The sequence below is a fragment of the Canis lupus genome, chromosome 31 (genome assembly GCF_011100685.1).
Source record: "Canis lupus familiaris isolate Mischka breed German Shepherd chromosome 31, alternate assembly UU_Cfam_GSD_1.0, whole genome shotgun sequence".
NCBI classification, from domain to species: domain Eukaryota; kingdom Metazoa; phylum Chordata; class Mammalia; order Carnivora; family Canidae; genus Canis; species Canis lupus.
The window spans coordinates 34796247-34822949 of NC_049252.1; the positions used below are offsets into that span (position 1 = coordinate 34796247).

The window sequence follows — 26703 nt, forward strand, 5'->3', positions numbered from 1 at the left end:
GTTTTATGGAATAGGAAAATAGACTTTGTCCAAAGTAGCATGGCTAAGTTAATACTACACATCAGAGTGACCTCAATGCCCAAAGGCTTTGAGTAGGATAGCCCTACTTTCTTCTCAGGGAGGAGAGTATTAAGCATTATAGGAGGATTCTGGCCAAGGAGATACAGACTAGAGGTAGAACTGTTCCAATTTTAGCTAAAACTCACGATACGACCCAAAGACTTAATACTCAGTATTGTCTGGCTTATAATTACCCTAAATTGTTTGTTTATTTATTTATTTATTTTTAAATATTTTATTTATTTATTCATCACACACACACACACACACACACACACACACACACACACACACAGAGGCAGAGACAGGTAGAGGGAAAAGCAGTTTCCATGCAGGGAACCTGATGTGGGACTCGATCCCAGGACTCCAGGATCATGCCCTGAGCCAAAGGCAGATGCTCAACCTCTGATCTACCCAGGTGTCCCTGTTTCCTTTTTTTAAAATTATATTTTGGGGGTATCTGAGTGGCGTAGTTAGTTAAATGGCCAACTCTTGGTCTTGGCTGTGGTCACAATCTTGAGGTTGTGAGATCAAGCCTCATGTCCATCTCTGTGCTTAGCATAAAATCTACTTCAGATTATCTTTCCCTCTTCTTCTGCACTCTGGCCCTCCCTCCAGCTTGTGCTCTCTCTCTCTCTCTCTCTCAAATAAATAAATAAATAAATAAATAAATAAATAAATAAATAAAATCTTTGAAAAAATAAAATTATATTTTGGTTTCCTTTTATTTGTGTAAGACTTTATGTTGTAGTGAGCATGTTTGCTGATATAGTTGGTTTTCCAATAGAAAGGCTTTTCAGTGGGGAGAAGGGTGATTAAGAAAATGAAAAGGATAGATTCAAGCAAATAACTATGTCACATCCCCTAAAGGCAACATAAACCATTCTTACCATTCACTTGTGTGAATGATAACTGCATGAACATTACCTCTATCCCCCCAAAAAGAGTAATTTGAGATACATATCTCCCAAAATACCCAAATCATGTCATAGGACCCATGGGGTCTGACGGTATCTGAAGACCCCAGGGATTCCTTGGAGGGTGTTTTCTGCTCACCTTGTCTAAAATGGGGGCCGTTCAAAATAGTGATCTTTGGCTTGGTCTGTTTTTTTTTGTTTGTTTTTTACAAGGAAGAAATATTTTGTAGCTTTTAAGAGAAGAATAGTAGTATGCTTATAATAGGACAGGTCTTTTTCAATCTTAGATATAGTCCTTTTTTTTTTATGTTTGGACTTCATGGCCTCCAGGAAACTATATATTTCCAAAGAATGGATGTAAACTTCCCTAAGCTGTCAAAATGGACAGGGATTCAGTTTTACTGAACGTAAAACTGGGAGTTATTTGGTGGTGGGGAGGAAGAGAGGGGGGGCATGCTCATAAATCTTGCCATTCTCTACTGGATGGCATTTAGTCAAGATGGTAATTGGTCAAAGTCTAGGTAAGACTTAATTTATGACAGTGGAAACTAAAATCCAATGGCTTCCTGTCACAGCCAGAAAGATGGCCTGGCCCTTGCCCCCCAACCTTTCCCTCCTCCCTTAGGCAACACGGAGCCCGCTGGCCTCTTTGCTGCTCTTTGAACACACAAAGCACACTCCGATCTGGGGTCTTCATGCTTGGTCCTTCTGCCTGGAGCTCCCTGAGACTTGTCCTCTCATCTTAGTCATGTCTGCTCAAAAGTCATCAGAAAGGCTTTCCCTGTCCATCTGACCTGACATACTTTTCCTATCCCTATCACTCTCAATCCTCCTATGGAGTTTTGATTTCATAGTGCATACAGATACCTAACATTGTTTGTTTATTGTCTCTGTCTTTCATTGGAATATAAGTTTTATGGGGCAAGAACTTGGTATCTCTGCTTTGATCACCACTCTACCCCACACTCAGAATATCTGAATAAAACACATGCTTAATAAATATTTGTTGGAAGCATCAATGGATGACGTAAAAGGATAGTACATATATGGTATCAAAAATTGGGTCACTGAACATAGCAATAAGATAGTGGCCTCATATAACTTATTTTCCTTGCTAAATAAAGGCTAACTAGATGTCTTTTGTGTAGCATTTGTTTTCCTTGTGGCAGCTCATCATTAAGAGCCAGAAACAACAGATACTTCATTGGACATAAACAAGTATGAGAACACTGACCTCCTTTAGAATCACAGAAAACCATCAGGTCGGCAGCTTTCCTCTTGGTGATGCAGAGTCAATAACAGGAAGCAAAGGGCAGGTATGTTCTGTCATTAAGTCTAGTGCTTTTCCTCCAAATGGCTTCATTAATGCCAAGGTCACTCGATTGAGCATGACATTGGGGAGATCATTGGTCCACAGCCAGTGTAAGCCATGGGGCACGCACATAAGAGCTAAGGATTGTTTTGTTTTCTTTTTTCTTTTAATTTCCCCTATGATAACAGCTAATGTATTTTACATTAAGTCTCTATAAATCTTGCCAATGACCCAGACAATCAAAAACTGAGCTAAGATCTATAATGACCCTAGGTCATAGGACTGTAATAGAAGGAATAACTAGGAATCAGCCTCCAAACTCCATTGCTGTCATACCCATTTATTTTACACCTCAGCTGAATTATCTTAGTTGTCACCTTTACCTCTTGAATGCAATTTACCCCAACTGCTGTGGTTTCTTCAAAAACATATTCTACTTTTCCCTTAGACTATATTCCCAATGCCTTCATTCTAATGAATTGCCTAATGCTTGGATTGCCCCATGGCCTCTTCTATGTAGTGTGTCCTCAATCATGTTCCAAAACTGTGTGGATATGAATGGCAGGAAGGGACAGACAGAGGGACAAGGGTAGAGGGGTATCATCATCCACCGAGTGCTTATTCTATGCCAAGCATTGTGATAAACGCACTATTTTATTTCCCTCAGAAATCTCAATTAGAAAAAAAAAAAGAAATCTCAATTAGGTATTATTCCATTTTATGAGTAAGAGAATGGAGGTAAAGAGGGGCTAAGGATTTTTTTTTTTAGACTTACACAACTAACAGTTTTCCAGGGCTGAAAACAAGAAAAGAAGAAAGAAGGGAGGCAGAGAAGAGGTCTGGGGAGGCAGGCTTGCAGGCCAAGCAGCCTTGGCTCTCCTGTCCACACAGCACAGCCAATCAACTGTTACCAGACTGGTCTTTCTTTCTTAAGGTAATCCATTCAAGGACATTTGTAGTTCCCCATCACTTCTTCCATCAAGTACATACTTGCTGATAACAATAGGCCGATGGGCAAACTCTATGGCACAGCCTCTATGTCTTGGCTGGTGCTATCTCTCTCTGACCTCAAAACATATGCCTGGATACCTGTGTCCCCTCTACTTAACCATGGAAAGTAATCCGAGAGCTCTGCTGCCAGCCAGGTGCCAAGGTCATACCAATTGTTACCTAGTTAAATTATCTCAGGAACTCCAAGAGGTAAGCCTCATTGTTCCTATTTTACATATTAGGAAATTGAAGATCAGAAAGATTCAATCACATTCTCAAAGTCACATAGAAAATGCACAAGTAGAAATGTGGACCTTGATTTTCTTACAGAGAGACCAACTGTTGAATTTTTTTTTTACCCAAGCTGAATTTTCTTTTATTATTTATTATTATTATTTCTTTTATTATTATTATTTCTATGATACAGAGAGAAGGGGTATTTGGTGGAGAAGCAAGACTCCATTATAACATTTTAGTGAATTATTTAGATGAAAGATGCTAATGATAAAGTTGTATGGGAGCCAGACAGTAGCTCAGATTGTTGCATTTTTATTCTCCATCTAACTCCTACTCACATCAAGGCTGATGGAGCTCATTCCTTCCATGAAGCCTTCTTTGAACATATCAAGCACTGGTCTTTCCCTTATTAGAGTTCATTTTGCTCTTGTAATTAATAGTCTATCACTTGAAGGCTCCCAAACCACCCTTGCTGTGACAAGGCAATTTCAAGGTCTCTAAGCTTCTCAATTCTAGTTCTGTTTTTTCCAAGCTGCATCTTGGACCTAAAACTTAAAGCCATCAAAAGAAAAACATTTCTTAACTCAAAGATTTAACTAAAGACCTATATAATTATCCTCTAATGCTTTTTGCTATTTTCACATGGGTTGTTTCCCCAACTATACCTTTGCATTTTTTTCATGAACCAACTGTGTTCCAAAGTTAATCGGTAAGTCCACACTTTGCAATGTGAATAGTCTTTCATTCTAAATGGCAATAAAATGATAAGATTTTTCATCTTCATCTTACCAAAAATGTCTATTTAGCTGATTCAGAATATGATCCAGCTGAAGTGATGATGAACTTCAACTACTTGGCCATTCAAATTAAAGGCTGAAATTTGAGCAGCTGCCTAATTTCTAGCAATCGAAGGCAAGAGGCTGTCACTCACAGCAGGCCTGAGCCATCCACAGAGAAAGTTCCCTGTCCCAATTATTCTGTATTGTGGGCAGATAGAGAATGGAGGAGACAATGAGATATCCCAAGTTCCACTCCAACACCCACCATAGTCCTTGGCCAGGTACTCTTGGGGAGAACGTCTGTCATCAAGGCCTCTCAAACATTTTTCTCAACGATTGGCCACCAATTCCTACAAAATATCTTCTGAATTAACCCCACGTTTGCCATCCCTGCTACTATCACCTTAGCTTCAACCATCACCACTTTTCATGTGGACCATGGAGGCCTTCCCCTCTGGGCTTCTGACCTCCTGGTCTCACTTTATTCTGTATGACTCCTTTTTTTTTTTTTTTTTTTTTTGCTTTAGATCATTAGCTCTGAGTTTCACCCTTCATCCTATTGCTCTCCAGCCACACCATTCTACCACACTAGGGAAATAAGCGCATCTGCTGTCTCAAGCCACCCTGCCATTGCAGATGACTGACCTTCTTCCAGGAACATATTGCCTTCCTTTCTTTTGTAACTCCCTGCTGTATTTTTTAATGCCTCAGGGTCCCTCCCGTCCCCCAGAAACCTGCCTCACATGTCTCCTAACCTAAATTTTGTAACTTTCCTCTTCTTTCATAGTTTTCTGCAGCTTGTTACATCACCATGTGAGGATGTCACCTGTCTCTCTCCCACTAGATGGGGGCTCTCACTGGGAAGAAATGACCATTCATCATCCTAGTGACTATTCTAGAGCCTAGCAATTACAAGTATCTGCTGAATACACTGCTGTTTCATGATGAAATAAGAGAAGGATGAAGGGGGGTGCCTGGGTGGCTCAGTAGTTGAGCCTCTGCCTTTGGCTCAGGGTGTGATCCCAGAGTTCCAGGATGGAGTCCCACATCTGGCTCCCTGCAGGGAGCTTGCTTCTCCTCCCTCTGCTATGTCTCTGCCTCTGTGTGTGTGTCTTTCTCTCATGAATAAATAAATAAAATCTGTAAAAGAAAACAAAAATAGGAGCACCAGGTAGCTCAGTCAGCTAAGCATCTGCCTTCAGCTCAGGTCACGATCCCAGAGTCCTGGGATGAAGCCCTATGTCAGGCTCCCCACTCAGCAGAGAGTTTGCTTCTCCCTCTCCCTCTGCCCCTTCCCCAGCTTGTGCTTTCTCTCCCTCTCTCTCAAATAATAAAATCTTTTAAAAAGAATTAACAAAAATAGATTTACTAAAAGTCATGTTGAAGCTAGATTATTTTCTACATGTGTTATAAAAGATGATACAGCCTGTGAGGAAGAGAATGCTTAAATAATAGCCTTTCATTTTAAATCATTGAGCACTAGAGCCAGAAGGGAGGCTCTATTTATTGAGGACAGTCACTAACTTGTGACATCTATTTCTATTATACAGTTCCTTTCAAAACACAATCCCATTTTTAACAAACCTCTTTTGGTAGGAAAGTTGTTATTTTAGAAAGTAAGTTAGTTAATTATTTCATTTTCAAAGAGTTTTGAACCTTAGGAATATTATCTTTTAATATTTTAAAAATTGAAGTACAATTTATATATAAACAGCTTTAAAGTGTACAGTTTGATAGGTTTTGACAAATGCATAAATCCACAAAACCCATACCCCATAAAGATTTAGAATATCTCCATTGCCTCCCAAAAGTTTCCTCATATCCATTCCTTGTCAGTTCCAAATTTTTCTTCCCAGTGGCAACCATTCTGATTTTTACCTCTGTTGATTAGTTTTCTATGCTGGAGTGTCTTATAAATGGATACAAATAGAATATGTTATGATATGTTATGTGTAGAATATGTTACTCTTTTTACGTGTCTGGCTTCTTTTACTCAGTATATTGTTCTTCAGAGTCATCTATGTTTTATGGGTATCAGTAGTCTATTCTATTTACATTTAAAGTAATTATTGATAGGGGAGGACTGACTTGTTATGGGCATTTACAAATACATTTATATTTGTCTTGTTTTTTTTTTTTTGTCTCTTACTTCCTCTGTTACAGTCTTCCTTTGTGTTTCATTGTGTTTTAATATTGATGTACTTCGACTCCTTTCTCTTTTTCTTTTGTATTGGTATATTTGTTAACATTTTTCTGTACACAGCCATGTCATCAGCACATGTAGGTACATTTGTGCCTTTTATCACAAATGCTATGCCTTGTATTTCTTTTTCTTGTCTAAGCGCAAAGGCTATAACCACTAAAGTACTGATAGAAATATTGAGAGTAGACATTCTTATCTCTTTTTTAATCATAAGGATAAAGAGTACGAAACATGGATTTTTCATAGGTACCTTTTATTCTAGTGAGACAGTTACTATTGTTTGTTAATTGAGAGTGTTTTTTAAAAATCTAGAATGGATATTGAATTGCAGTAAGTTCCTTTCATCTATCTTATTTATATCTGTGATTTTTCCTTTTTATTTTGTTAATATGGTAAATTCAATGGATTAGTTTTTGAATATTAAACCAAGCTTTTATTCCTGTGATAAAGCCCACTTTGTCATAATATGCTATCCTTTCTTTACATTACTGTAATTTTTTTGCACCTATATTTACGATCAATAACAGTTTGTAAAATTTTTTGCATGCAATGTCTTTATTAACTTTTATCTTAGGGTTATGTGGTGTCTAAAAATTTGGGAACTCTTCCCTTTTCCTGGATTATCTGAAGGAGTTTGCATAAAGGTGCTATTATTTCTTTCTTTAATTCTTGCTAAAACTTACAAATTAGGCTCTCTCAGCCTTCAGTTTTTGTGAGAAAGTTTTCTTATAATAAATTCAAACTTTTAACAGACATGGGGCTAATCAAATTTTCTTTTTTGTATCTAATTGGATAGTTTATGTCTTTGAAATCATTGATCATTTGATCTAAATTGTCAAATATACTGATATAAAATTATCCAAAACATTTATTATCCTTTTAATTAATGTCTGCAGGAACTATAGTGATGTTTGTCTTTGCATTAGTTTTCTATAGCTGCTGCAATAAATCACAACAAACTTAATAGCTTTAAACAACAAAATTTACATTCTTATGTTCAGGTGATCAGAATTCTAGAATGTGTATTCTGTAGTTGTTGGATATAATTCATAAATATCAATTAGGTTATATGGGTTGATAGTGTAGTCTAAATCTCTATTCTTACTGATTTTTTTTCCTTCTGATCCTAATAATTATTGAGAAAGGAGAGCTGAAATTCCTAATTGTCATTATTTATTTGTCTGTTATTCCTTTCAGTTTTCTTTTGTAATCATGTGTTTGGATTTCTGTTATTAGGTGCATCTGTATTTCTTTTTTTTTTTTTTTGTATGTTGAATATTTATTATTTTTTAAAATTTTTTATTGGTGTTCAATTTACTAACATACAGAATAACCCCCAGTGTATTTCAGATTTATATGTCTTATGGATGAACTAACCATTTTATTATTTTAACATGTCCTTATTTGCTTATAGTAATATTCCTTACCTGAGATTTAATTTAATATTAATACATCCAATCATGCTTTTTATGATTTGTCTTTTATGCCATTTTATATTTCACTATTTATGTTTTTATATTTACCATGGCATACCATGTACTTGAATCTTGCTTTTTAATTAGATTGGTAATCTTTGCTTTTTAACTGACATGTTTAGTACATTTATACCTAATAAAGTATTGATATAGTTGTATCAAAGTTTTCCATCTATTTTCCATCTGTTCTTTTTATTTTGTCTCTCTTTTCCTACCTTTTTCCCATAGCTAATTGGGGATATTTTAATGTTCTTTTACTTATTCTGTTGGATTAATATCTATACTTATTTGTTTCATTCTTGATAATTGCTCAAGAGTTTGCATTGGACATATTTAACTAGCAGCATCTATGTTCAAATCATATAACACTTCATGTATAACAGAATGAATTTTACAGCAGTACAATTCCACTTTCCTTCTTCCTGTTCTTTGTGATATTATTGCATATTTTATTTTTGCATGTTATAAATTATTACTGTTTAAACCTCTAAATATTTTTAAAGGAAATGAACTCTGGGAATCAAACTAGGGGTGGTGGAAGGGGAGGTGGGCGGGGGGTGGGGGTGACTGGGTGATGGGCACTGAGGGGGGCACTTGATGGGATGAGCACTGGGCGTTATTCTATATGTTGGCAAATTGAACACCAATAAAAAATAAATTTATAAAAAAACAAAATATAAAAAAACAAAACAAAACAAAAAAGAAACAAAAATGGTAATAAGGTGTATGTTATCTTTAGCCATAAATTTATCATACCAAGCAATCCTCATTCCTCCTATAGATCAGTTTACATGGAATTCTTTTCTTTTAGTTCAAAGAGCATTCTTTAATATTTATTGCAGTAAATATATAGTTAGTGATTCTTTAAACCTTTATTTGTCTAAAAATGTATTTATTTCACCTCCATTTTTGAAGAATATGTTTTGCAGGTTATAGAATCCTAGACTGATAAATGTTCCTCCTCTACCCCTCCTTTCAGCACTTTAAAGATATTGTTTCATTCTGTTCTGGCTTGAATTGTTTCTGATGAGTAGTCTATAGTTTTATTACTGGCCATTTTGATGTAACAAGTCAAATTTCTCTGGTTACTTTTAGTACTTTATTATTATTTTTTAATAATTTAATTAGAATGTGCCATGGCATGGTTTTTCTTTGTGCTTATTTTTTGAGGGTTTCTTTGGTCATTTTGATGTATAGATTTATATTTTTCTTAACATTTGGAAAATTTCCAATCATTACTATTCAAATAAATTTTTCCCTCCACCTCTTTCTGAGATTCTAACTATGTATACATCAGAGTGTTTGATATTTTCCCAAATTCAGTGAGTCAGTGTTTACTGTGTTTTCCATCTTTTACCTCTCCATGAAAATATCTGAATAATTTCTCTTACCCTCTTTTCAAGTTCAGTAATCCTCTACTCTGCAGTATCTAGTATTTTATATATAAATGAATCCAGTGAATTTCTCATTTCAGATATGTCTTTCAGATCTAGAATTTCTTTCTAATTCTTAAAAAAATGTTTTACAAAAAAAAAAGTTTTACATATCCCTTATTTCATTCCCTATGTATTCACTTATTGCACATATCTTTTCATTTGAATCATTGAAATAAGATGATAGCTGCTTGAAAAATTTCCTGCTAATTCCAACCTCTGTATGCCCATTAGTCTGGCTTTTTAATTGTTTTTCCTTCTGTTTTTGGCTCACATTTTCCTCCTTCACATATCTAGTAACTATGTGTAACACATTGTGAATATGCGATTGAGAGTATGCATTTTGTTTACTTCCTTTTAAGAGTGTTGAATGTTGGGATCCCTGGGTGGCGCAGTGGTTTGGCGCCTGCCTTTGGCCCAGGGCGCGATCCTGGAGACCCGGGATCGAATCCCACGTCAGGCTCCCGGTGCATGGAGCCTGCTTCTCCCTCTGCCTGTGTCTCTGCCTCTCTCTCTCTCTCTCTCTCTCTCTCTGTGACTATCATAAATAAATAAAAATTAAAAAAAATTCTTGTAAAAAAGAGTGTTGAATGTTATTCTTGCAGACATTTAATTTACTGGTGAAGTTTTATTTTGTCAAGGCCTCTCTCAAGGCCTTTTTAAGCCTTTGTATAGAGTAGTCCTTCTTTTAGAGATGGATTAGCCCTCCTCTTATTGACCTCTTTGAGATTTTACCTGAATTCCCATGTGTTCTCTACTCTGGCTATTCAGAACTCCAATATATCCCAGCACTGTGTAACCTCTGAAGTCTTTATTCATTTCACATCTACCTGGTAGCTGTTCTGTAGCTGACTTCATGAAGTCTCATCTATGCATGTGAAGTGTAGTATTCAGCTGAAGACTCAAAAGGAAATTTTTAGAAATCTTTCTCTGAAGAGCTCACCACTCCCCAGTATTCTGTCCTGAAAAATCCCACACCTCAATAGTTATAAATTTCTATCTGTATTCTCCACCCAGCAAGATCACTGTTATCTGCTTGGGCTCTGTATCCCTCTGCCATGGTTTGGAATGTGCCCCATGCAGAAATTTGGGGTAAATTGGGGTAAATTTTGGAGCTCAATTCATATACTTCCATTTTTTCAAGGATCACGACCCTCTGCCTCCTGTTCCACTGCCTGGAAATGGTTGTTTTATAAAATTTTCCCCCAGTTTTATAGATTATTTTTAATGGTGGGAGGACAGATCCATTACCTGTTACTCTTTGATGGCCCCATTCAATAGATTTTCTAATTTGTGTTTCACGGTACATGAACCAAAATCTGCCTCCCTGAAATTTCCAACCATTTCAGTTGATTCTATCTTTTGGAATACCACCACAATAGTTCTTACTATACTGCTTTTAACATATTCTATTGGTGCAAAGAATCCAATCTCCATTCACTAACTCAAGGATTTGATCCTATAATTATCTCATTATCTTTGCCACATACTTCTTTCCTCTCTACTAATTCCCATTAGCATGTAAACTTCTCTTGTCTCATGTCCTCTTCAATTTCCTCTCCATTTTTCTGCTTCCCATGATAGCAATGTTTCTGCAAATATTAAAATAATCATATTTTCTTGAATTTCCACACATTTATTCACCTCCCTTTGTGTTCATTAGCCCTACTAATCAGGGCTAGTTTATAACCATGAACAACTCTTCATGGTTATAAACAAGTCCATCTGTCTATGTCCAGTGACCAATCCCCCCACCCCTGCCCATGACCAATTCTTGGATATCCTTTTTCTATTTCCAGTGGGATTTTACATACATTATTACCTGTGTTTCTTGATATACTTCCTAATTTGTTTACAGGGCCCCACAGTCTGCTGGACTTCTCTTACTTCACTGGCTTCTCCTTTTCCTTTTCTGTTTCCTGGAATCTCAAATGCTGGAATGCCTTGGGTCGGGACCCTCTTGCTTCTCCCATGTCATTGTTCCCTATGTTACACTACTATTCTTTGCTGCTTCCCCACTTCTGTTAAAGAGTTCTATTTACCTTATTAAGCAATACCTGTGCTTCCTCTCATTCACAACATTCACTTTATAAACATGTTTTGTTTGCTTTGCCTTCAAAATGTATTGCAAATTCAACTGCTTCTCATTACTTTAACTATTACCACCTTCATTCAGGGCACTTTTCATCTTACCTAAACTTCCAAAATAGACTCTTAACTCTTACCCTTACTTCCTGGACCAGTCCATTCTTCAAACAACTGCTAGTGTTATAATTAAAAAGCTAAATCAGGCCATGTCACTGACCTGGTTAAAGTCACTAATGACATCTCTTCACATTTATAAAGTCCAGGCTTCTAAAATAGCTCCATATTCAACACTTGATCTTAGCCAAAAGGCCAAGAAATGATTAGCTCCACATTTAAATTACCTGGGGTGATAGGACTTGACTTTGCTGTATACTAAGTCAGTTTGGGGATTTTACAAATTACTGATCCCTGGGCCCCACCTCCAAAGATGGCTATTTAATTAGTATGGGCTGCAACTTAGACATCAGGACTTTTAAAGCTCCTCATGTAATTCTAATGTGTGACAAAATGTAAGAACCACCAACAGGTGATTTTGGGGGGGGGGGTAGAAGGAGGGAATACCCCAGAGATATGAAAGGTGGATCTACTCTTAAAGATTATTCTTTAATTGGGATTAATTGGGGCCAGAAAATAGTTATCAGCATTTTCTTAAGACTCTTAAGAGATTCTATGGTTAAGTCTAGACTGAGATTACTGTCCCAACATCTTGTCCTTGGCTACTTACCCAACCACTGACCTACTTGTGAAGCACATTCCTTTTTTCAGAACTATCTTCACTCATTGGTGATTTACAGAAGCTTATTTGACATATTTGAAGAACAACCACATGAAGCCACTAATCAGATTGTGATCAACCACATCACCCCAGATGGGTAGGTTCAACTTCAGTTAATCTGAGCTCTGCCTTTGGTCAAAAAAATCTGGTTACCTTCCCTGTAAGGGCAAGTGATACAAACAGCATGCATGTCCATTTTTGTCTAACAATTCTTTTCCCTGACTTGCAGCCTTCAGAGCAGATTATTCAGGAAATAGGCTGATGTACTGCTTTGCCCTTCACAAATAACGGTAAGAGTCAATTCCTCTTATAAGAAAACATTTGGGAAATGGATACTACATTGGCTCCCATTTTTATTTGTCTTCAAAAAATGAGAAACAGATTCATGCATTCCTATTCTTATACTCAAAAGCACAAGGTAGAAAGAGAAAAAATGTCACTTGTATTTTTAGTTTGTATGCGACTGAAAATATATTTTCTTACTCAGGGAAAATCTTTTTTACAAATACAAAGTTGGTTTCTTTATATAAACTCTAAGTATGCTTCAGTTTCTTTTGTTGGCAAGTCCACAGAAAGTACATTACTCATCATCCAGAAGAGATGTCATGAGGACAAGGTCCAAAGATTGAGAAAGGACATAGGAATCTGCTGCCCAAGAAAGAATCTGCTCAGATCTATCAACTACCTGGAAAATAATGGAAATCAACCTCTCCCAAAAATTACTCTGAGAGTCCAATTATGGAGATTTTAAAATGCAAATAATCAACATTAACATAAGAATTTAATTTAATACAATTATTTTTGCAATGCAGGTGAGAACTATAGTAGGAGATGAACACATACAGCTCTTACAGAATCATAAAATCACATGTGTGTAGCCAAGAGACTTTACAGAATAGCAGCAGCTCATTTTGCAGATAAGTAGAACCTTCATGGGAATTTGATGACTAGACTAAAGATTTGAAATGAGACCAATACTTACATTTTAGATGCATCAAGTTCCCTGACAATTTTATCTACAAGCTACACCACCCTATTTTAATTTCTAAATGAGTGGTACCCCACTTTGTTTAATTTAATAAATGTTGTTATAGCCTCCTAAATTAATGAGAGGTCTAATACTTAACAGAAGGGCAGAGCAAAACATATTTCTAAACTGAAGCTAACTTCACAGTTCTAAACTAAAAAAACACAATAAGCTACTATTTGCTATGTGTCAACTGTACTTCAGTAAAACAAATTTAAAAAAATAAAAAGTTACTATTTTATGAATCATCAGAAAAAGTGTGATTGAGGGAGCACCTGAGTGGCTCAGTTGATTAAGCATATGCCTTTGGCTCAGATCATGATCCTGGGGTTCTGGGATTCAGCCCAGCGTCGGGCTCCCTGCTCAGCAGAGAGTCTGCTTCTCCTTCCACCCCTCCCCCTGCTCATGCTTGCTCTCTCAAATAAGTAAATTTTAATTAAAAACAAATAAAAATTGTGATCTGACAAAAAATATTTGATAAACATTTGTAAAACCATCAATCTAAATAATAATATTATAAAAAGTGCTAAATAGAGTAAATATAATACAGTAGGAGCTCATGAACTTTATGGGTTAATGTAGGGAAAGCCTAGTTATTAATTAAGTCCTACTCACACTTCTTCTAGCACACATTTCTTAGGTGCTAATTATTTGAGGCTTCATGTTTTAGGTAAATAAAATCTTGGTTTTGGTGTTAGTGGAGTTTGTAGTTGGTTCTACACTTGTGGGGTTTATTTTAATGGGATTTCAGCAAATTCTATGAATTCTAATTATTTTCAAAAATTTTTTAAAAAGATTTTATTTATTTATTCATGAGACACACACACACAGAGACAGAGAGAGAGAGAGAGAGAGAGAGAGAGAGGCAGAGGGAGAAGCAGGCTCCACGCAGGGAGCCTGATGTGGGACTCGAGGATCAGGCCCTGGGCTTAAGGCAGCGCTAAACGGCTGAGCCACCCAGGCTGCCCTATTTTCAAATTTTTTCAAGTGAACACTCTCTGTGAGCATTGTTGAATTTAACCACATCAATGCCACGCATCCTGTGTCCCTCTCCTTACCTCTCACAATCAGCTGGCTTTGGTGCTCCACAGCCGCTGCCTCATTCCGGGCTATGCAGGTATAATTCCCATTGTGCATGAGGGAGAGATTGGAAATCCGTAAGGAGCTCGTGAAGTCAATGTTGTCGATGGTCACCCCAAGGCTTGCTGGGATTGGCCGGCCATCCTTCTGCCAGGTGATTGTGATGGGTAAGTCCCCTGAGACCACAACACATGGGATAAAGACACGCTGTCCAATGGAGAATCTTGGAAACTCAAAAGGCTGGATAAAAGGTGGAACTGAAAGAAAGAAGAGAAAACATAATAAAGATGGCAACAAACTGCCCACATGCTTTACATTCTCTTTTCCTTCAGACCTCATGCATGACATTGAAAGGGGAATACAGTCACTGCTATAGCATGTAAATACATGAACTAGAAGATTTGAAATTGCACTATCCTGTTACTTGATTTTTCTCATCGTTCTAAATGAAAATCATGGCTTAATTTGTACTTCAGCAAACATGCTTAATTTATTTCAATAGACTTTTTAAAAATAATCATTTTTGAATGAAAATATTTCAGGCTCTGCACTCTTCATGTAAATACTGTGAAAGAGACATTTGGATTTGATTTTCTCTTAGATGCTTTTGAAAATGATGTATATAAAAAAAGATTTCTTTCCTGCTCTGCGAGTACTAGCACAATAATTTCCATTCCCCCTTTAATGCATTCCATGGCTTGCTAATAGGCATACTTTAAGCCTGTTCAAAAAAGAGATTCTAGTTTCACCATTAAACATTTTTTTGTAGGACTAACATCCAACTAATAGCAAATGTTAATGGAAAAAGACTTATTTTATGTTAGGATAATCACATCTTTACTCTGTACCCCTCAATTTTACACAGTCCATGTGCATGACCTTAAGTTATGAACTGATCCATGGCCAGTTTTCTGAGTTGCTGAGATGTGTTGCTAATGAGGACAAGGTCACAGCTTTCAACTTGGCCAGCCATGGACACAGCCAAGCTCAGTCTGGAAAGCTCTTTTCTGATTTAATTTTCCTGATAAACTCCTGTTTACCCTCTTGCCTCAGGACCACTCTTCCTCAATAACTTCCTAGATGTTTTCACAGGTTTTCAGAGTCATAAACTGTTAAATTGGAGCCAGAGAAGCCAACTTTGAATCCTACCTTTGTTACTTATTGGTTGTGGGGTCATGGGACAACTTTGAATCCTACCTTTGTTACTTATTGGTTGTGGGGTCATGTGTGGGTCAAGAGTATCAATATGCTCTTCCTATCAGCCCTAGAGGGTTATTATGCACAGTGTCACTTTGCAGATGGAGAAAGTAATTCTCAAAGATATTACTTTGCCTTTGGCCATAAAACTAGTCCAGAGTAAGAGCTCAGACCTTCCCAATTTTATTTCATAGACTTGGAAATGTGCAAGGTTGTAAACTGAGATTATTAACCATGCAATAACTTAATATGAACCAATTATTATACCAGCTGATTTTATAGAAGGAAATTATTAAATAGAAGGATATCTACAGAATTTGTTCACTATATCAATTGTAAGTACATTTCAATTATCAACTTGGGGGAGATGTAAGCGATCAACCTGAGACACATCTGAATGGAAACCATTCATTGAGCTCCTGGTACGTGCTTGATGACACTGTGTGTGCTAGGCACACAGCAATGAACATAATATATCAGTCTCTGCCCAGTGGAGCTTTCATACATAGTCATAGGCAGCAGCAGATGTCAACAGAGCAGAGCTGTGGCTATTCTGCTATTTAATATTATTATTACTACTACTATATGCTTTCAAGAGCATAGGATCTAGGACACAGAATTGCAAATACAGCCAGTTGGAAGGACTAGTGAATAGATGGCTCAAGTCAGGTCTTACCAAAGAAACCAACAAGCCAACCAACAAAAAAAAGTTTAAGGTGCCAGTGCATTCAATGTCAAAACTGCTGACAGCGATTCTCCATGTAAACTTAGAGCTTTGAATCTGCAGTGCATTGATCTGACACTGGGAAAAAAAGATCTTGGGTTGTGGTGCTACCTGGTGCTAGTAGAAAAGATCAGGTTGGATTAGGCCGTGGTTATTCATAGTTGATATTAGGCAGGGAAAGTGACAATTTGTAGCAAAGTGCTTGGGTTTCTCTAAATGTTGCTCCAAATGGCATAAATGTTTACTACTGGTATACATATTATTAACACTGAATAAACTATCTTTTTTAAAATAAAAAAGTAACTATATTTCCTCTTGTTTGGTTCCTTACTTATCAAAACTTATTGTCAGTCTCCTCAGACAAACCTAAGAACTTACTGGCTATCTGAGTTGTAAATCATATTTCTTTTAAGATAAGAACTTCGGACCCAGACTACCTGGGTTAAGTCCAGCTATGCCACTAACTAAAGTCTTTAACTCCCCTCTGTGCCTCCATTTCCTTATTGGTAGAAGAAAGGGGTTTCTGTGAGGTGTGAATGAGTTAGCAGGGAGTTCAGGAACTTCCAAGGACACTTGCAAGCAACAAATCCATTGCTTAGTGATGGCTTTATTTTATGAGGCTTTAAGGTGAGGAAAAAAACAAAACAGTTAAGTTGAAAGATGAATTGGCAAGGGAAAGGACTCCATTTCTACCAGTTATAATAGGGAGAAGACAAATATAAGGACATACTTTCTATTTCCCAGCTCAAGAAAGAAAGACATAGCATATTCTCAATCTATTTAATAAGAACACAATATGTAGGATGTACACTGATTATTAATTATAAAACTGTCTACTTTTAGAGTGAAAGAAAGTTCTAGAATAGGGAGATCAGGTGCATGTTACTTTCAAGAACAGAAACAAGAAGTAGCTACCAGGATTGATTGATTGATTGATTATTATTTATTTATTTATTTATTTAGTGGGTGCACATGAGTTACGGGGAGGGGCAGAAAGAGAGAGACAGAGGGAGAATCTTAAGCAGGCTCCATGCTCAGCATGGAGCCAACCATGGGGCTCAGTCTCAGAACCCTGAAATCATGACCTCAGTCAAAGTCAAGAGTTGGATGCTTAACCGACTGAGCCACCCAGACACCCCAAAAATAATCGTGATTTAAAAAGAAAACAAAAACAAATTCTATCATTTCAAAATTTCTGGACTTCATTGGTTTATAGAACTGTAAGGGATATAACTGTAGTCCCACGAGTACGTTTCAAAAACTTGAAACATAGAAAAACACTCCTGAAGAGCCATGTCTAAAGACGCCATCTCCAAGGCAGTGAAAACAAACACTAGAAAGCCCATGTGCCTACTTACTCTCACTTGTGCTGCTCAAAGCACAGTCCTTCCATTCAACACTGTGTTTTAAACTATCACAACACTCAGCTGTCTCATTCTTAGCCTAGACCAGATGCCAAGAATGCAGACATACTCAGGCAGGCTCAGTGAGAAGGCACAGTTAGCAAACAAGAGGGCAAGTGACCAGGCGTAAACCTTATAAAGAGTAGACCCAAGAACACAACATGCACAGCAGCTGGGGGACACTGCCCTTAACCACCAGCATGTTCACAATTAATACATAATCACAGTATGTAATTAAGTGTCTAGTTACATACTCCAAATCATAAGTTATAGTGAATGTATTATATAGTGAAAAATATATATCTGAAATATTTTAAAATATAGCCAGCCAAAAGGCACATGCATATCTGAGTCAGTTAAGCATCTGCCTTTGGCTCAGGTCATGATCTCAAAGTCCTGGGATCCAGCCCCATGTTGTATCTGGCTCCCTGCTCAGCTTTTCCCTCTCCTTTTGCTGCTCCCTTGCTTTTGTTCTCTCTCTCTCTCTCAAATAAATAAATAAAATCTTTTAATAAAAGTTAATAGAAGAAAATGCAGCCAGTCAAGAATGCTGCACCCAGCAAAACTGTAATTCAAAAATTGAGAAGAGACAGATTTTCATAGATAAACAAAACAGAGGGAGTTCACCACTGGGGCTGCCCTATAAGAGATGCTAAAGGAACTATTTCAAGTTGAAATGAAAGGACACTAGGCTATAACACAAGGCCATGTGAAAGTATGCGGTTCTCTGGTGAGAGTAAATATATGAGCAAATATAGAATACTATATTATTGCAATTTTCATGTGTAAATCCACTTTTAATTCCTGTATGGAATTTCTCTTATTTAATTTCAACTAGGCAACATATAGTACATCATTCATTTCAAATGTAGTGTTTAATAATTTCTTAGTTGCATGTAACACCTAGTGCTCATTGCATCAACTGTCCTCCTTCACGCCCATCACCCAGTGACCCCATCTCCCCACCCACCTCCCCTCCACCAATCGTCAGTTTGTTTCCTAGAGTTAAGAGTCTCTCATGGTTTTTCTCCTTCTCTGATGACTTCCCATTCAGTTTTCCTTCCCTTCCCTCTATGGTCCTCTGCCCAGTTTCTTTTATTCCACATATGACCATAAAATCTATGAAACTCTTTTAATGGCTATATATCATGCAGAAATGTAATTTAACATTAGTAACATAAAACATTGAGGGGTGTCACTATAAAGGAAAAATAATAAAATATTTTAAAATATATTTAAGGAAAAAAAAACTATCCAAAATAACTAAAGATTTCCATGATTAAAAAAAGAGGATTCAGTTAGAGGGAAAAGTCATTTTCCCAGGATAACGTCAGAAGTCAAGTTTATTATTTGTTGTTTTACTTGCCACATTACATCAGGATGCACCTTTTAAAATGGAGATTAAGCCATCAGACAGATTTGTGGATTATATCACTTTTCATCTCACTATCTCCAGCACTTTAGCCATAAACACATGTCTGGTGTATACATTGATTATATATATATTTTTTTTGATTATATTTTTTAAAAAATATTTAATTAATTTATTTATTTGAGAGGGACAGATAGCAGGAGCAAGGGGGAAGGGCAGAGGGAGACTCCCTGCTGAGCAAGAAACCCTATATGGGGGTGGACCCAGAACCTTGAGATTATGACCTGAGTGGAAGGCAGATGCTTAAACCACTGAGCCACCCTACCTGCCCCTTAAGTTTTCTTAAAGGTCCCCAAATTGTATATTTTACATTCGTAAGTTATAGAATTGAAGGCAAAAAGTAAACCAAGTGATTCAAAAAACGCTTGTAAAAACTTTGGTAAAGTCACACTGCTCGCTTTATATGGTTCATTAGTACACCTCTTAAGGTAAATCCTCTGAATCTTGTTGACAGCGAAGGCTTGTAATATCACAGGAGCAGAAATCTGGAATGTGACCTACAACAGGTTGGGACTTAACCTTCCTACATGAAGCATGTAAATATCTGCTAAATGTCACTAATGACCAGGTTTGCTATTTCATTTCCCTTTGCTTGTGGGGCTCCTCTCTCCTAGGCAGTTGGGAACTATGAATGCAGCCAAACGTTAGTTTCTACTCTATCTCTTTCTAAACCCTGAACAAGAATGTTAACTCAGGGTAATACATTTCTATGTGTTGTCTCTCAAGAATTAACTGTATATTCTTCTTCACAGGGAAAAAAAAAAAAGAGCTTTTATTTCTTCCCAGGGGGAAGTATGACATAGAAAAGAAACATGGGTTGGGTGTCAGCCAAACTTGGGTAATTTGCAGTGTTTACCTCATCCACTTTCTCTAAGTCCGCAATTTGATTTCTTCCTGCATAAAGTGATGACAAGGAATATAATTAATGAGTGTTGGTGGGGGCTTCACATAACACTCAGGCATAGGGCCTAGGGGTGCACAGAAGATGCTCAGTTTGCATTGCTCTCTTTCCTCTTTCTACCTTTTTTTTTTTTGTCCCAGAGCCCACTGGGAAAAGTCAAATACATTACATGGATGTTGACACACACAGGGGCTGTGTTTGTACCACTATATATAATTTTATTAACTCCACATTTGTCATCTCTTCTCTGATGGTACTTCAATGCCTTGGGGCTCCACACAGTCCTCAGGTTGATAGCTCCTGATCTCAGACTGCTCAAGGAGCCTGCCTCAAGCCAGTCTTCTGGGTTACAGCAATGGGTATTCTCATCTTCCCAATTCCCCTTCCCCATTCCATCCAGCAACCTCTCTCTTTTTATCCTTCAAGAAGTTTTCCTGTTTTATATCTTGCCTGCTTCCCAAAGTCTCCAAAAATTGTATCTGTAAATACTATCCATTATGGGAATGCAAATCCCATGGCTGATTTCTCAGAGTTCAGTTCCAATTACACATGCATCTTCGGTGCCTGTCCTCCACTAGATATACCCAGGACCCTCACAGGCTTACAGCCCTATTCTGTCCACTGAAATGGAAGCTGTGCTCTAAAATCATCAGGCTGATGAGCATGTGTGGCTTGTGAGTTGAGCACATCATTCATCTGTCTCTCCACCCATAAGACCAGTTATTTGTCCAATTCTGCTACTTTACAACATGCTTTAGATTCCCAAATTGTCAATTACTAGCCCTATGCTGTATAGTTCTCTACTCTGTTATCACAACATGATTAAACTCTCTTCTACCCATTCCAAGAGGCCTGCTATTCAAGATTGTACAGTGGAAAGTATCACAGGATGGATGGCATGTGAGTATGAGTATAGCAGTCTGTGCACATGCCTATTTCCTTACGTAGAGTGACCAAAGAGGCAGAAGATGTATTGAGTCTACCTATACTTCCCACAATTAGTGGAAAGAATAGTGCCTTGTATATCTTAACCTGCATAACAGGTTTTGAAAATACCTTTTAGAGGTGACAATGAACTTGTGTTTATACTCTGAACATTAGACAAGACTGAATTTGTGAATAGAAAGGGAAATATATCCAGGACATAATAATAACAAGATGATAAGGACAAAGGTGAGGCTCTGTTTCATAGTCTGATTAGTGTAAGAGCTCAGGACTTCTAACTTGAAGTCCCACTGAGCCATCTCTCCTCCTACTGGCAGGGTGAGTTGGGTAGATAAAGTTAGACCTAGCCTTGCTTATTTAGGCATGGCCATCTGGGCCAGTTGAGAACTGCTATGTGAGCTTGATCTTCTGAGCCAGAGCAGCTCCCGAATCACCATGAATTATGTTGCTGGTCCTAAACCTGTGTCTGCTGGAGAAGGACAGGCATGAGGCAAGAGAGACAGATACATCTGTATAGAATTAGAATTAGGTTTATTCAATTATTGGTATGATAAATATAATTTGAAATTATTTTTAAGCAAATTAAATGAACCAGTAATATATTCTCAGGAATAATAAATGTTGCCACAACCTCTGCCTCTTATGGGTGTTTATAAACAGGTGAGTGTTTTATAAAAGTTTACGAGTTCACAGATCCCACGGCAAAATGACGTGAGGGTGGGTGCCTCATTCATTGGAAAAATTCATACAACAAACCAGAAAGGAGGTTAAAAACCTGAAGTAAGTAGTTCAGCCATGTTCCCCCTACTGATTCTATGCTGGTAGAAACCTCATTTCTTGATGCCCCATCCTGGCCTTCGTTCCTATTTCCCTGATGACTACCTACCCCTCCACTCCGATGTCAGCTCCATACCACTGATTCCCCAATCTACCAATCAACCAAAAACTCCTTCTCAAGCTTCATGCCTGCTTGTTTAGTTGTCTGCTACTCTCTTCATCTTGATGTCCCATAAGCATCTCAAATTCCCAACCAAACATACGAGTTTTCCATTAATCTAAGCTTCATCTTTCACATTCTCTTTCTGTCTAAAAACCTCCTAACTGCAAGAAGCTCAGAAAAAATAAAAGCCTTGCTAGTTGTGCATTTGTCTTCTCTCCAGCCACTAGCAGTGGGCTGCTATGTCTCTTCTACTTCATTTCTCAATATCTCCTGCTCTGGCTCCTTTTCTTCCAAACACACAACCTCCACCTTTTATTAAAACTTTTTCAATTGAGCCTAATGAAGCTTCCTATTTTTTCATCTTTCTGCATTCCAATCCATCTTATGTACATACTTCAACAATATTAATATCTTGAAACACAGCTGTATGTCCCTCTGCTCACGTCCCTCTGACTCCATTATGTCACCACTTTTAGGTGGTGAAAGCAAGCAGAGGTAACAAACACCGCAAGATCTGAAGCCTGTCTCTATACTGACTCATCCTGCTTGCCTCCACTGGGGATTCTTTGTTTCAGTCTTATTGACTCTGAATGTAAGGAACTCCACCCTTCCCCGATTACTGCCTCTTCCCCATCTGGACCTCATTCCCACCCCTACCATCTTGTGGCATGAACACTCAACTCATAGGTTAGCTACTTTGTAGACCTCTTCAGGCTCCTTTGAGACTCAACTCAGTTTCTCTTGAAAAAGGAAACCTTTTCTTGACTCCAGACTTCCCATCCCACCTCACTAGCAGAATGGTAGATGTCATCATCTCTATTTCTAAAAGATCTCATGCATACATATTTATTTGATGGTGTTATGTTGAAATCAGTGCTTTCCTTATTCATCTACCCACTGCTCTCTCACAGTGAGCTGAAATATTTCTCATCCTGTGCTGCTTCCTTTTCAAGACATCTACTACCTGCTGCTATGAAGTAGTTATTTATCTGTAGGTTCTCCTACTAATTCCAGCCCATTAACAGTAAATGCACAGATATTACCTGAATAAATTAAAGAAATCACAGGAATCAAAGAACTGAAGAGGTTCTCTGGCTTACAAATTGTTTTGATGACAAAAGTCTACTTCAGTTAGGTGACCATCATACACTGTGATCCTTTTCATTTCTCTATTTTAAAAAGATTTTACTAATTTATTTATAGAGAGAGTGAGAGCATGGAGGGAAGGGCAGAAGGAGAGGAAGAAGATGGCTCCCCACTGAGCAGAGAGCCAGACACATGACTAGATCCCAGAACCCAAGATCATGACCTGAGCTGAAGGCAGACAGATGTCCATCCAACTGAGCCACCCAGGTGCCCCCCTTTCCATTTCTTGTTTGAAATATTGAATTAATGTCATTATAGAAAGTGGGAGCAATTTAAGGAAAACATTTTTAGGGAAAGTGTTTAAGATGCATATCTCTAGCTGTTTGGCATCTATGTAAGTGGTAGGAGTTGATGCATATGGAGACATGTAGCTCAGATTCTTTTTCAAGAAAAGATGTGTGCCCCAGAGTCTGGGAATGATGTCAGGTAGTACCCTTCAGTTATCAGCTACTCTGAAGACTGTTCCAGCTGCAGAGATCCACTTCACGAGGGACATGCTCTTTCTGGGGTGACTACCTCCAATGACTGATCAAGGAGGGCAATTCTGTCCCAACGCAACAGCTCTGAAGGACTCTTCTTTCTCCAGAGCTCCCTGCAGGGATGCTAAGTCTGTCACCAGCCTGTACCACAGCTCATCTCCTCCCTGTGCCCAGTCCCTCTTCTTTGCTTTCCTTCCACAGCATTGATTGTTGGAGTACTCCTTGATAAACACCTTATACACTAAACTCTCTCTTAGAGGGAGAGAGTTTGCTTCCTGGAGAACCAAACCTACAAGAATTTGCTTCACCAAAAGTGAAAATTGATCTACTGTCAATAACAAAGCCAAATCTATTTGTAAAACTGCCCATATATAGTCCATCCAACCATCCATCTATCCAACCAAGCAACCATCCATCCATCCATCCATCCATCCATCCACCCACCCATCCATGTTGTTTTTACTCATTTCAGATTATGACCAGAGGATAATCATTGTGTGTGCTGGGTTCTCCTTTATTAAGACCCTTATGTATTTGATTGACAATATCTTCCTATTCTCCTACAGAACAGAAATATTCTGTCATTGATAGAAGCAAGGAAAAAATTGTTTGAAAGTATAATTTTAAGATTCTGGGGCATCTGAGTGGCTCAGTCAGTTGAGCACCCAACTCTTGGTTTCGGCTCAAGTCGTGATCTCAGGGGTTGTGAGAATGAGCCCCACATTGGGCTCCATGGCCAGCGGGGAATCTGCTTCTCTCTCTTTCTTTCTCTCTCTCTCTCTTGCTCTGCTTCTCCTTGCTCATGCTCTCTCTCTCTCTAAAATAAATAATTAAATCTTAAAAATATTTACTGCTCATTACCTTTAAAAAGTCTGTGTTTATTTGTTGGTTGGTTGGTTAGTTTGTACTTATTTAGGTGTCCCAGGTTCAGCCAGTGTCCAGAACTGAAATTTTGTCTTTCACACGGGGTTATGCATATTCATAAGCTCACTAATATACATCAAACAGAACTAAAGTGAGTAAGAATTCAGTGCTAATATTGGAGTCAGAGCTCAAGGACTCCCAAAAGGCTCAATTCAGAAATACAAGAGAGCACGACAAATATAAAAAATAACACACATATGCACGAGTGCCAAGCATATACACACCCTGCTTGCACCAGAGAAAGGGTTCCTAGCAGGTGGAGGCCTAAAGTATAAGGTCCCTAAGCTGAATACTAGCCAACAGAGTAGTCAGTTGACATAAAACATGGTGTAACTTTGGAATAAATCAAAGACAATAGTAACTATCTCTTCTATAGTGATTTTTGAAACAAAGTGTTTTGGATGATCAGATTGTGAGACCCACAGAACCATAAATATGACAACATAAGTAGATAGGTAAGAAAAATAACTTTTTCTCCCCAAATTGTTTAAAATTACAAATTAAGCCCATGGGAGAAAATACAATTAAAGCATTCCTAGGAAGAAAAAAATCCTTAAGGCACAATGTAGAATTATAATGAAGAGAAAAAGGAACTGTTGTTCCCATCAGCTGGAAAGTTACAAATTGCACATAAAGAAGAGGAAAGACAAATTGCTTAGAATTTGTGGGGGTAAAACACTAAAACTAACTCTGATAAGGTGACAGCATTTCCTTCAAAAGCACTTTCAAAAAGCACGGGTCACTTCTGCTATTGTCAACCAATGGTTGTCAACCATGCTGTGGTGTAAGGACCTGGATGGTTTCCAGAAGAGATTCTCATCCCTAGTCATGAGAGATGTTTCTTCATGGAAGGTATTCATGGCCATAGCCATATCATGCTGAAATGAATCACTTCTTTAACATTTAAAAAATGATAAACAACTTGAGAATTCATGAGAATTTATGCATTTAACTATTAGAGTCACCTTGGACTGAGGAGGATGCCAGGTTACTTTCCCCTTTCCCCCACGCAATAATGTGTTTATACAGAACACTTAGTATAAAACTGAGCCATCTTCTGACATATCCAGACTAACTGGCATCTCTAATATTTAAAAGAAAAGCTATTTAAATCATCATGGCATCAAGAAAATGCAACCTACAATATCATAGAGGGAGACAAACCATAAGAGACTCTTAAATCTAGGAAACAAACTGAGGATTGATGGAGGGGAGAGGGGTAGGGGGAGGAAGTAACAGGGTGATGGGCATTAAGGAGGGCACGTGATGGAATGACACTGGGTGTTATATGCAACTGATGAGTTATTGAACTCTACATCTGAGACTAATGATATACTATATACCGGTTAATTGAACTTAAATAAAATGAGTATAAAAAAAAAGGAAAATGAAACATAGCTCAGGTCTTGCTAATCCAGGTGGAGAAAAGACTCATCCAAATGGGCTTCAATTACTTTGTGTTTATATCGATGGAAGCAAAGCCATGCGACTCTAACCAGCGGGGATGACAGTGAAGCTACATGACAGGGATAAGAAAGATTCGTAAAAGCACTGGCATTCATTTTAAAACTTAGCTCATTTTTCCAAGTAGCTTTTTTTTTTTTTTTCTGTTCATTTATTTTTTTTTTTATTTTTTTTTTATTGGTGTTCAATTTACTAACATACAGAATAACACCCAGTGCCCGTCACCCATTCACTCCCACCCCCGCCCTCCTCCCCTTCTACCACCCCTAGTTCGTTTCCCAGAGTTAGCAGTCTTTACGTTCTGTCTCCCTTTCTGATATTTCCCACCCATTTCTTCTCCCTTCCCTTATTTTCCCTTTCACTATTATTTATATTCCCCAAATGAATGAGAACATATAATGTTTGTCCTTCTCCGACTGACTTACTTCACTCAGCATAATACCCTCCAGTTCCATCCACGTTGAAGCAAATGGTGGGTATTTGTCATTTCTAATAGCTGAGTAATATTCCATTGTACTACAAAGCTGTGGTCATCAAGACAGTGTGGTACTGGCACAAAAACAGACGCATAGATCAGTGGAACAGAATAGAGAATCCAGAAGTGGACCCTGAACTTTATGGTCAACTAATATTCGATAAAGGAGGAAAGACTATCCATTGGAAGAAAGACAGTCTCTTCAATAAATGGTGCTGGGAAAATTGGACATCCACATGCAGAAGAATGAAACTAGACCACTCTCTTTCACCATACACAAAGATAAACTCAAAATGG

General features: G+C 37.8%; 1 protein-coding gene across 3 annotated transcripts in view; it reads right to left on the minus strand.

Annotated features, from left to right (window-relative positions):
• The window catches only part of DSCAM (DS cell adhesion molecule), a 729459-nt gene that overhangs the window by 247353 nt on the left and 455403 nt on the right, over positions 1 to 26703 (minus strand). For all 3 annotated transcript variants that reach the window (XM_038581531.1, XM_038581532.1, XM_038581533.1), the window contains exon 9: positions 14355 to 14633. In XM_038581531.1, the coding sequence (XP_038437459.1) occupies positions 14355 to 14633 (279 nt within the window). The remainder of the gene's footprint in view (positions 1 to 14354; positions 14634 to 26703) is intronic.